At 40.7% G+C, this 13,008-nt stretch overlaps 1 protein-coding gene across 1 annotated transcript in view; it reads left to right on the forward strand.

Moving 5' to 3' along the window:
• The window catches only part of Nwd2 (NACHT and WD repeat domain containing 2), a 162,634-nt gene that overhangs the window by 135,550 nt on the left and 14,076 nt on the right, over positions 1 to 13,008 (forward strand). Inside the window, exons 4-5 of the mRNA XM_021163584.3 lie at positions 7,963 to 8,166; positions 10,694 to 10,838. Coding sequence (XP_021019243.1) covers positions 7,963 to 8,166; positions 10,694 to 10,838 — 349 coding nt within the window. The remainder of the gene's footprint in view (positions 1 to 7,962; positions 8,167 to 10,693; positions 10,839 to 13,008) is intronic.

The following is a 13,008-nucleotide window of genomic DNA, read 5'->3' on the forward strand; positions in this document are numbered from 1 at the left end:
AAAAATAAATAAATAAACTGAATAATCAGTCACTTCCAGTAATGAGATATACCTTTCCTAACTGCTCATTTAATGAAGGAGTAATTAGTGTGATATGACTTATAGAAGCAAGAAAATCTTGGAAGAATCTAAATACATACCAAGTATGAGCTGGGGAAGTAACTCAGTTGAAAGAGTGCTTGCTTCTAGCATGTATGAGGCTCTGGATTTGATCCCTAGCACCGCATAAACAGGGCGTTAGTGAGCCACACCTATAACCCTAATTCTCCAGTAATGAAGGTCAGCCTTAGCTACAATGTAAGTTCAAGGCTAACCTAGGTTACTTGAGACTAATTTATTTTATGTATCCCAACAAAAGCAACTTAGGAAAACGCTTATTTCCCTTCACAATCGGGATTATATTTGTAGGAAGTCATCAGTGTGGAAAATCATATTAGCAGGAGTCCAAGACAGTTATCACACTGCATCCGTAGTCAGGAAACTGATAGGAAAAAAATTAATACACACATTCTTGTGCTCCCCCTCATTTTTTTTACTCTTTTACAGTTCAGGATTCCATGCCTAGAGAATGGTGAGTGCACAGTGGTTGGGTTTCAACTAACAAAATCAAAATAGTCCCCAACAGACACACCCACAGGCCACCCTGATTTGGAAATTCCTCAGTAAGACACTCTTCCCAGAATGGTTGTGTCAACAATTCAAATTAGCCATCACAGAGACCCTATTCCTCACCTCCAAAAAAACTGTTTTATTTATTTGTTTTCATTTTTAAAAAATGATTTGAATATGCTACAAGATGTTGAGTTCACAAACTGGCCTATGGAGACACAGTCAATTTATTCATTCATTTGTATTGTTGTCTTTCTATTGTTTTGGTTTTCTTTGTTCTTTTTTTCTTTTTTGTCCAATTTCCCACGAATTAGAAAACTACAAAACTGTAATTACAGTGAGCTATTTATTCCCAGTTTTCTCATTTAGAACGTGAATAGTAAATCAAAGCCCCATAGAGTAGAGCCATGACATAAGCTAACAATAGTCTAATGTTTTTGTGTACAAATCTATGCACAACAAGCAGTAAGATGAATTTCCAAAAGTAGAAATGTTTAGTGTCTGCCACATTACATGCTCACTGTGGCTGTACCCATTTTCATTAGCACTCTCTCCCTTGTGTATGCCCTTTCTTGTTGCCTGGAAGCCTCTAGGTATCTTTGCTGTGTTCCTCAGTAGACTCGATCATCAAAATGATCCTATCTTACCAGGGTTTTTACTTGCAATATTCACAGCCACAATTGTGACTATGAGTGATCATTATTATTTTTCTTGCTCACTGGAATTTTTTTTCTTACATGAGTGGTCTCCTTATGGCATGGATCCATTTTTCTATTTATTACAATTTTACCTCAATTTTTTCCAGTAGTTGTTTCCTCTCTTGTGTCTTCTATGAGACCACTCCACTCTTCTCTTTGCCTACCATAGAAATTAATAGCTTTGTGACCTGTATCCACGTTATTATCCCCCTGTTGTGACTGTGGACTCTCTAATCTGTACATGTATTAATATTACAATCTGAGAGAAAGATCACGGGCTGGAGAGATGCCTCAGTGGTTAAGAGCACTGACTGCTCTTCCAGAGGTCCTAAGTTCAATTCCCAGCAACTACATGGTGGCTCACAACTATCTGTAATGGGATCTGGTGCCCTCTTCTGGAATGTCTGAAGACAGCTACCGTGTACTCATATAAATGAAATAAATAATCTTTGAGAGAGGGGGGGAGGGAGAGAGAGAGAGAGAGAGAGAGAGAGAGAGAGAGAGAGAGAGAGAGAGAGAGAGAGAGAGAGAGAGAGAGATCATGCCAGTCATGAGCCAACTGCCCTGGTGGGCCAGAATCTAAAGAGTCCTGAGACTTTGGTGTTCAGATTAGGGATTCCTGAGAAAGCTAAGAACAATTGAACACCTCCAAGGCAAATTGCACCTTCAGTTAATATTTATTGAATAAATGATTTCTGGAGTCCACTTTTCTAGCCATGCTCCTCATCTTACCTACATGTCCACATTCCTAGCTGCCTCCTGGGTACACTTGAATACACTCAGACTTCTGATATGGCTCCACTCCCTCTCAAAAACCTGGCTCCTTGTTTACGTCCATTATCATTCTCTGGGCTTTGGGGTTTCAGTCATCCTTAAGAATTCTGCAGTTCTTAATGGCTAAGGTTAGTGCTGTGATCCGTACTGTAGCACTATGACCTTTGCCTTGGCTCCACCCCACATGGTTCTATTAGCCAGTCCTTCCACCGTGTGCCCACTGCCCTTGTTCTGATGGCTCTCAGGAGTAAGGACTGTTTTCAGCACCTTCCAATTAATGAAGCTCCCTCTCAGACAACAGTACCCTGCAACAGCAAGGCATAGCAGAATTATTACTGATAAAAAAACTGTTCAGCAGTGGGCTAAAGTATGTCAATTTAATAACCATAATTAAATGATAAGTGTCGGTTTCAAGAAAGAAGGCTTTCAAGAAAGAAGGCTATGGTGTGATTCTGATAAAGCTAAGAATTCTTAGTTGTCAAAGAACCTATTGGGAAGCATTGTTTTAATTATTCTGCTCTGTCAAATGTGTTGACAAATCATTTCGTCTTTGTCTTCACTCCCATCATGCTGTAGTATCAAACATATCTCATCTCACTTTGACACCATTGTGTGCTTTATGCCTGCATCGCTCACAGAATGTGTGAGTGAGTTTCTTTGTTTCTATATCTCATTTTAGGTAACTGCGTTTGATACATGAAGTTATAGGCTCATTCTGTAAGAATTGTGAGAAGTGAATTTTTTACTATAGATAGTGACAGCAAATATCTAATTATTATAACTATCAAGAACACCATAAATTATCTAGTTATCTGGGTGAATGGATACTTTGAAATGAAAACTATGTAAATTCATATCCTAAATATATCTAGTTCCATCCGTTCTCAACACAGTTAATCTTCATTACCAGCCTGAAAGGATTTAGAAGCAAATCCTCTTGGCAAGTCTATAAGAGTTTTCAAAGACGTTTTACTGAGGAGCCAAGGCCCAAACTGAATGTGGTGACACCATCCCATGGACTGGGCTTCTAAATGGAAAAGGGGATGGAAGAAAATGAGCTGAGTACCAGCATCCAACTCTTTCTACTTCCTAACTAAACATAATGGGAGCAAAGGCCCCTGTGCTCTTGAACTCACAGTCAGAGCCATCCTCACTGATACACCCGGCCTGCCATATGGATTATGTTCTCAAGCCATAAGCCAAAATAAACCCTTCCTTCATAAAATGACTTTTGAAAGGCATTTTGCTATATTAATAAAAATATATGTGTAATACATTTCTATACATGAAATATATATATATATATATATATATATATGCATACATATCCAGGGAACTTGGAGGGATGGCTCAACCATTAAGGGGTTGTACTGTCCTTGCAAAGAACCCACAGTTGGCTTCCAGAACCCATGTCAGGCAGCTCACCACACCTCCAGGATATCTGCCACCTCTGGCCTCTGCTGGCACCTGCACTCACAACACATAACCCCATACAGACATAGATGCATACACATAATTAAAAACAAACGTACAATATGTCTATGTTTCTAATAACGGAGCTATAGACAACTTTCAAGATAATTTCCTTACATCACTTGTTGCCTGTGGTGGTTTGAATCCTAATGACGTTGGTCAGCTCGAATGTTTGTATATTTGGCCCTGAACTGGTGGAACTTTTCAGGAAGGATTAGGAAATAATGCCTTGTTAGAAGAGGCACGTCACTAGAGGTAGACTTTCAGGTTTCAAAAACCAACACCATTCACAGTTTGCTTTCTCTGCCTAGTGGTTGTGTCTAAAGATTTAAGCTCTCAGCTTCGGCTCCAGCACTGGGCCTGCTGACCTGCTGCCATGCTCCCCACCATGGTGGCCAAGGACTATCAGGCTCTTGAGCTGTATGCCTCAAATTAAATGTGTTCTCTTATACTGACGGTGTCTTAATCATGATGCTTTAGCACGGCAATAGAGAAATAATAGAAACCGAGGTGACAATTTGACCTTTTAATTAGGTTACATCTTGATTGTCTCTAATGTGGACATGATTTAGTTTGTAATTAATTTTAGCCACTTGTTATTACTCCCCAATTCATTACCACTTTCTCACAAACCTGTAATAGTCACAGTTCTCCAGAGAAACAGAATGAACTGTGAGTGTGTGTGTGTGTGTGTGTGTGTGTGTGTGTGTGTGTGTGTGTGTGTTCTGTTCATCCAGCTTTAGGCATGTTCTCCCTTCTCAGAATCGAGTTGTTAAATTAAAAGTTCCCTGTGCAAGTACTGATGCTACCGTGTCTTCCTAGAGAAATGGCCTGGAGCAGACGAGTTGAGTTCTATAAACCCTGGGGATCCTTTTCAGCAACTCTACCTAGATTACAGGATCAAGCACTAATGAGATCACCCAGAAGGAAAGTCATACTTAAAGTGGGAATTTTTCTCCTAATAAGGAAAAGAGAAGCTTATGGTGGAGGGGGTTTGTCTTCCCAGTGATGATTAAGTCTGAGACTAGGGCATGTATAGACTATGTGTTCCTGCCACCACTGGCTTGGGGATAAACCAGAGACCTCTCTTCTCTGTTCCTGCTGCCCCCATGTCCATGTCCATGCTCCCATGTCTGATGGCCCAGGGAACACCTGCTCCCTCCCTATAACGAATGATACCCCTAACCTCACAGTGAGTCACATTCCAGACACACAGTTCATCAAACCCATCAAGGATACTTCAGTCGTTCTACTGTCTGCTACAGTAAAATACTGTACACCCTCACACCAGGCCCAACGCCCGAAAGTGCTCAAGCCCAGACAGAGCTAACTGTACATAGAGCCGGGGGAAGGGAGATCAATATTTGCCCAACAGAACAGAAAAATCAATGGAGAGGAAAGAAAATGTTATCTCTAAGCCTTTGAAAGCAGTGGCTTAGACATGCCTGTACCAGCAGGCACAGAAGCAAAGAGAGGAAGAAAAGCAAAGCCTTTGTGCGTTGAAGCTCCTGGTTACGAAGAGCTTAATATCTGGGAAGCATTTCTTTCTTTTTTATATACCTGTAATGATATTCACATAGCGAATATCGAGAGCCAGTTCGGAGAGCTGGAGAGATGGCTCAGCAGTTAAGAGCTCTTACAACTCTTCCAGAGGCTCAAAGTTCAGTACCCAGCACTCACGTGGAGACTCACAGCCACCTATAATTTCACTTCAAGGGGATCCAAAGCCTCTTCTGGCCTCCACTAGAACCAGGAAGAGGTATGATGCATATGCATACATGCAGGAAAAAAAAACATATACACACTCAAGTATGTAAGATAGAAATATTTTTAAAGGAGCTATTGTAAAGCAGATAATCTGAAGGCATCCGATACATTACAGTGTTATGTACTCACTATTTCCAACAAGCACCAAAGCACCAAAATATATTTCTTACACTAAAATTGTTTGTGCTAAAACTATACCCAGAACACGTGCTCACTTTTTTCTTACACTTTTCTTCATCCTTGACTCTCTAGATTGTATTTGGACAATCAAATTCTTGCTTCCCACCAAGCTTACAAGGTTACCTTCAGTGTTTAACAATGAATCGATGTACATTCCACATGTGGTGAGGTGGGGGAGAGAGGTGACTATGGAGTTCTATATGCAGGAAAACTTCCTGTTTATGCTCCCCTGTACATAGACAGACTGCTTAGGCAATTCAGTGAAAAAAATTAAAACTTATTTTGTGCCTATGCATTTCTTTGGTCACAGGTTCCAGGCACATATTCATTTGTAATAAAAACAACGCAAAAGGACACGAGGTCCCTCAACTTCTCAATAAATGTTTATCGAGAAAAAACAAGTTTGGTGTTTGCAGCCAGAAGGATGTAGAAAATCTGTTTCTCCTTCAGTGGTGAAAGGAGACAGTGGACAGACAGGCTGACACACTGTCATAGTGTCTGCACCCACCTCAAGGTCATTCATGGCTATTGTGAATGCTGCTCAATCCAGAAAGGGTCTCACTGGGATTACATCTTGCCATATACAGTCCTACAGGGCTCGGGGTACAGCGTGGCTTCCTGGTCCTGCTCTGACCTATTGATCACTAGTTAGACTTGGCAATGGTGTCAGGTTGACACTCTCTAAACCAACACTCTCCATCCCTAATAAAAACTCGTGTTTTGCAAACAACTTGTGTTTTACGTTAGTCCTATAAATACCAAGAACCCAAAAAGTCTTCCTCAAAAATGTATCAGCAAAATTTCTTTCCTTACTGTCTCTCAAATAACAAGACTAAGGTAGACTCTTGTCTTATTTCGAAAAATAACCAAGTCATGATTTATGACTGTTCCACCTAAAGGAATAATCAATGGATGTAAAGAACGAAGAGCAGAACAATCCAATAAATAGCTTTAGTCCTATCCAGCATGCTACTGCTCCTATAAAGTTCTGTGTTACCGTCATGCAGTAGGTGCCCAATAAATGCTTATTAGTTGAACTGAATTAGGAAATTTTTCCTTTAGTCATCTTTATGGCATGTATAGACTCACCCCATCGATCAAATAACTATAATGTTTGGTGCCAGGTGCTCCACTCAAAGAAACAATTATTTTTAAATAGATTTCGATTTTTGTAATGATCCATTCTGTTCCCAGCGCTTCTGCTTCAGTACCTGCCAAACATCGTTCATGAGACCATTAATACCCACAGTGCACACACGCACAGCTTCTAAAGCTTCTAAAGTGAAACCTCACTTTAGAATGCAAGCTGTAAACAGGCTATCTTGGGAAACCTGCACCTACTCCAGGGTGTATGCTGCTGTCCTTTTCTCTTCTCTTCTCCTCTCCTCTCCTCTCCTCTCCTCTCCTCTCCTCTCCTCTCCTCTCCTCTCCTCTCCTCTCCTCTCCTCTCCTCTCCTCTCCTCTCCCTCTCCCCCTTCCCCTCTCCCCCCTCCCTCTCCTTCCCTCCCCTCCCCTCCCCTCTCCTCCCCACTCCTTCCCTCTCCTCCTCCTCCTTCTCTCTCTCTCTCTCTCTCTCTCTCTCTCTCTCTCTCTCTGTGCTTAAATTTAAATCCACATTAGTCTCCTCTTAATAAACTCTAGCTTTTACAACCACCACCACAACAACAATAATAATAATAATTATTATAATAAATGTAAATTCCTGGTCTGGTCTTACTCCCATGTTCCCCTGCGGTGTTTTAAGTCTGAGTGGGGACTCAGGAATCTACATTTTAACAAGTATTCTGAATGACAGTATACACTGTGATGGACCACTCTCTAGTCTTATGGGCAAGTCTCAGAGAACAGGGAAATAGTGTCTTAGTTTACCTGTCCATTTGCACTATGTGGGTATTATTGCCTTGCCTTCATAGAGCACTAAGGTTTTCTGTTTGTTTGTTTGGGGGGTATTGCTTGTTTTTCTGTGGAGCTTTTTGCCTGTTTAATTGGGGCCAGTTGTCTGTGTACAAACCTGAACTGTCTCAGTGGGGCTAGGACTAGTGCTGGACCCAGCCACATCACCTTCTGTCTTCCCTGGCTTTGTGGATCTGGGGCTGAGAGTCATACCATCGTTCTGGGCAGAGCAATTCCCGTGTTGGAGGCTTTGCATGTTTAGAATTTTGTAAGGTTCATCATTTTTCTTTGCCAGAAACAAATCTCAGAGTAGAACAGCTCTCATTTCTCTAAGTAAACTTTGAAGGATTTGCTGTAAAACTTTTGAATTTGCCATGTCTGACTGAATAGGTAAACTAATTTCTCAGTATATTGAGTAATTATAGTTGGTCTAATTTTACTTATGAAATCAAGTATACACTGTGATGATAAGAAAGAATTGACCTAACAATGTGTCTTGCTGTTTACAGATATTTATTGAGTGCTGCCATGCTGTAGGTATAAAATAAACTTTCTGGTTGATACACAGGGCCTCTTAGGTGAAAAATATGGGAACATTCGAATCCCTGGGGAAGTAGAAGCTTCAGAGTTTGAAATGATTTTGGATGCTGCTGTCGAGGCAAAATTAGAGACCAAGTTACTGGAAGATTGGTACTGTCGGGATGAGAACTCTGTGCCAGCAGCCTATTACCTCAGACCCAGGCTGGAGGTGCCAAGAAGCAACAAAAACTCAGTAAGTCTGATTTCTCTGACTTTCCCTCTAAGGTGATTTTCCTTCTGTCTGGGGTAGATTGCAAATTACACTAAATGACAGTCATAGGTTACAAACGCTCTCAGGGGATCTGAAGACATTATGATTTCGTTAGCTCTAGTTGGCATAAGTCAATCAGGTTATGTGCCTGTAATGTGCAAAGTCACATATCCTATTAATTCTCAAAATCATTCCACTGTTATCTTACCAGTGTATCTTCTACTACCTCCTGTCCTGGTTAGTTCTTATTGTCAACTTGGCTCAACCTAATGACACTTGGAAAGAAGGAATCTCAATGAAAGATGAGCCTCCATCAGATGGGCCTGTGAGCCTGTCTGCATAGTATTGTTTTAATTGCTCATTGATGCAGGAGGACATCACTGTGAGCACGTGGTCCCAGGATACATAGAAAAGCAGGTTGAGCATAAGTCAGGGAGCAAGCCAATAAGCAGCATTCCTCCCTGTGGTCTGCTTCAGTTCCTGCTTGAGCTTCACCTTAACGTCCCACAATAACGGATTATAACCTGGACCTATAAGCCAAAGAAACCCTTTCTTCTCCTGTGCTTTGGTTACAGTGTTTATCACAACAACAGGAAGCAAACTAAAGCACTTCAGATTTCCCTGTTAGTTCCTCAAATTTCCACTAGACAGTCTAGGTCTGTCTCAGTATCTCCATTCTTTCCCACAGTATCAATTTTCTCTCCCCTCTTCCATAAAAGGAATTCGGGTCCTTATTCCAGTTCATTTAAGTTTTCTTCAGCTGTTTCTACTCCATTAATATGCTGATTTCCAAATCCAACAGTTATATGTTTTATTTTATGAAAGTTGTGTGTGGGGTGGATGTGGGTGTGTGTTGTTTATATTGTTTGTTCATTTTCATTTTATGGATCCTTTTAAAATATGCATCACTTTGTTATGGACTCTTTGTTGTACATTTTAGTACATATTTGATAGTTCTCCTCGAACACTTTCAACGGTTTATGTATTTGTAGTTTGTATAGAATCATAGATAAAATTGGTCCATGCCTCTCCTAACCAATTTGGTTCCTAAGTATATCTATTGTATGCCTTTTAAAACTTAGCGAAGGGGAAAGAGAGGCATAGTAGTTCTGGTTAATCACTTGAATGTTTAGATGGATTTTCAGAAGACTAAGATCCATCTGTCTTTCAAAGAGAGCATCCTTGATATAGCTGGTACCCAGACAGCTTCAAGAGGATAACAATGATAGGTAAGCCATGGTCTTCATTCTTACATGGTTGTCCCTCTGATATCTTCTTCATGCTGATACAATCATGTCAAAGTCATTGTTTTCCTCATATATACGCTGCCGTTACTTACCATATCTATAACAATAGTGCTCTTTTGGGTAGGGCTGTTAAAGTAAACCCAAAGCATCCCAGGGTTGAATATATAAGAGTAAATGTAAATAGGATAGAAGATGAAACCACAAAGCTGTTTCACACAGTGATCTGGGGACACTTGCTCCTATGTGACTATTCGTTTGCTTGCTTTGTCTCCACTTATTTCTAATGATCCTCCAGGGAAATGTAAGTCATTCTCAAAATGTCCACAGCTATTTACGTATAAATCATTCATAATCAATGTGAAATAAATAAATGCATGAGTAAGACTTTGAAAATGTTCTAAGACTATATATTTCCTTCCTGTTAAACAATTTCACCACTTTCTTTCTTAGACAATTACAAAAAAAAAAAAAAAAAATGAAGCCAAAACCCTAAAGCTGTATGGTGACACACAAATACCTGCCCTTTAACTTTCTTCTCTTTTTTTCAGAGGACACTATAAAGATTATATTGTTATGAAAGTCAAACTGCAAGAGGGAAAACTATAGTAAATAAAACAAAAGTCTGAGGCCCATTTGCTGTTATATTACTATAACAGAAATTTAAATGCCTGGCTGCTTTCTAAGGAAATAATTTCCTTTAGCTCACACTTTGGGGCTTTAAAAATCCAAGGCAGGCACCTCCATCCCCTCAGGCCCTAATAAGCATCTTCTTGATCATATTATGACAGTAGAAACTAATGCAAAAGAAATCATATGGTGAGACAAAAAGCCAGAGAGCTTGAAAGGCTAGGGTGATCCTTTTCCTAAGAACCAATCCCTCAAGAACTACCTGGGGGCTCAATAAAAAGTGACATTAACGTCTTCCAAGGATGGCATTTTGGTGACCATCTTCAATTACATCTTATGTTCCAACATTGCCAGAAGAAATGGGAATCAGACTCCTGGCCGATAAATAACCAATAGGAACTACAGCCAAGCCTGGGAAACAAGCACAGTCTGGGTCATGCCTTCATGTAAGCAGGGCAAGCTCACCTGTAATATGGAGATGATTTCTTACTTCAGAATTATTGGAGAAAAGAGGATCAAGTGAGGCATTGGAGAGACCAACTTTCATAACATTCCCATATTCCAATCTTGTTCTTGAATACTGATTTATCCTTCATGATTTTTGAGACTAACTCCTCACTTTCACCTTTTCCTAGACACAGCCTTCTGCCAGTAGTGAACAGGAGAGGCCATGGCAAGAAATATCGGATGAAATCAAAACGATATTTAAAGCTGCTGTCAAACTGCTGCATGAACAGGGAAAAATGAAGCACAGCCAGGCTAAGAGGTACCTGTTCTCAGGTAATTTCCACTTGGCTTCAGATAATTAAGAAATGGATGGAAACCGGAAGCATGCACAACATCCCTCTCAGGAGTCTTTAAATTTAAGCAATTTTAAATTGATAAATGCTTCCACATCCCAGAAAGACAAGTGTCAGCTCACAGGAAGTCCTTTCCTTAATGTGAAGGCTTCTCTAGCAAATGTGATTTTAGAAGAAGTTCAGAGACAGCTGGGTATAATAGCTGGGTATAATAGGCCAAGACTGCAGTTGTTTCTCATCTGAGCAAATCATTCCCTCCTTGTCTCCCATTTGCTCTGTGGGGGAACTATCCTGGTCAACTCTGATGCAAGCTCCAAGGAGACAGTAATGGATAAGAGAGGTCTCTGCTCTCCTGGAAAGCAATTGCAGGGAGGCAAAGAAATGATTACCAAGAAATAAATAAGCAAGATTGTTTCAGAAATTAAATAACTTGTAACTTGAATAGAACGTAATTATAAAAAAAATAGTGGCTGAGGAGGGATGCTAGAGCTCTTGTAAAGATAAGATGAGCTTAGTTGCTGATCTTTTTAAATTGAACATGGAAAGAATCAGAGTTAGCAGGATCATGACTCTCTAAGGTGGAGATTACAGGCAGTGGGACCAACTTGTTAGAATCCCTCACAGGGAATAGACTGGGTATCAAGCACAAGCACAGCTCTCAGCCAAGGAAATAGGGGTTTATTCTGGAGCCAAACACAAATCACCACAGCCTGGGAGCATGGGTTGCCATTGCTTCAAATGCCATGTATAACATGGTAGCAGTTTCCTGAAGCTTTGGTAGCTACAAAAAGAAAACAAAAGATCAAGGCACTTTTCAAAGACATTGATAGAAACATCAAGTAGGTAGGTTAGGGCACAGAAGGGAATTACCTGCTATAAGTATTCAATGTTGCCTGACAACATTCTTCGACTGTAAATCAATGGAATCTCAGGGTCGGTTTGTATGTACATTCCAGAAAAGATCTTTCCTGATAGCTGAAATGATGTTTGGACAAAGCCAGGATAGGCAGTAATTGGCGATTTGTAGGGCTAAAGGTAATCTAAGGTAATTTGGCGCTGGGCCTACAACATTCCAGTTCTCCTAAATCACAGCATCCTAACCATCCATCAGTCAGCCTCTTAGAAAGCTTAACACAGGCAAGGCTTTATGCTGGGAACTTCATGAACAACAAGAAAGTCAGGTTTGAGGAGGGTGACAACAGGGACAAAGACGGCTGCCTGATGAACCTTAGAGGTGACATGGGAAACCAGGGAGGAGGGTATGGAACTGTAGAACGATGTGCCAAGACTTAACTTTATATTAAAATAGCAACACACACACACACACACAAATACCCAGTCACACACACACACAAACACACTTACACACACACACACAAACACACATGCACAACAAGGCAGTCACACTCCTCATTACTGATTAGTTTGTAACCTTCCACAGACAGGCAGGGAAGCCTCGGTCAGAAACTGCAGGAAAGCCAGGACCTGAAGGATAGAATGTTTTTTGGGTTTTTTTTTTTTTTTTTTTTTTGAGACAAGGTTTCTCTGTGTAGCCCTGGCTGTCCTGGAACTCACTTTATAGACCAGGCTGGCCTCAGACTCAGAAATCCACCTGCCTCTGCCTCCCAAGTGCTAGGATTAAAGGCATGCGCCACCACGCCCGGCCCTAGAATTTCTTTTTAAAGTTCACAAATAAAAAACTGTTAATGACAAAACAATAACAACTGCACTTTCAGATTGCTGTCCTGAATGCTCTGGCCTGGGAATACCGATTCCCAGTACCATGTTCCAATGTGGCAGCAGTCTCATGAAGATTTAGTTATAGAACAAAACACATTTGTAAAAACCCCCAAAGCACTTGACCCTCAGCCTCTGAATCCACACATTTTAAATAGGTTTTTAAGACTATAAATCATTTTGGTGACTCCTAGATGCGAGCCATTAGGAAGTTGAGTCTTACTTCAAGTTTCCTTGAAAATGTTAAACTTGGTGGGCTTGGTGTTTCACTCTTTTAATCCCAGTACTCAGAAGACAGGGGCTGGTGGATATCTGTGAGTTTGAGTCTGGTCTATATCATGAATTCCTGATGGGCCAGGCCCATATAGTGATGAAACCTTAGAGAGATGGGGAAGGGGGAGGGGGAGGGAAAG

Source organism: Mus caroli, unplaced genomic scaffold (assembly GCF_978045245.1).
Source record: "Mus caroli unplaced genomic scaffold, Mus_caroli_1 scaffold_4, whole genome shotgun sequence".
Lineage (NCBI taxonomy): Eukaryota > Metazoa > Chordata > Mammalia > Rodentia > Muridae > Mus > Mus caroli.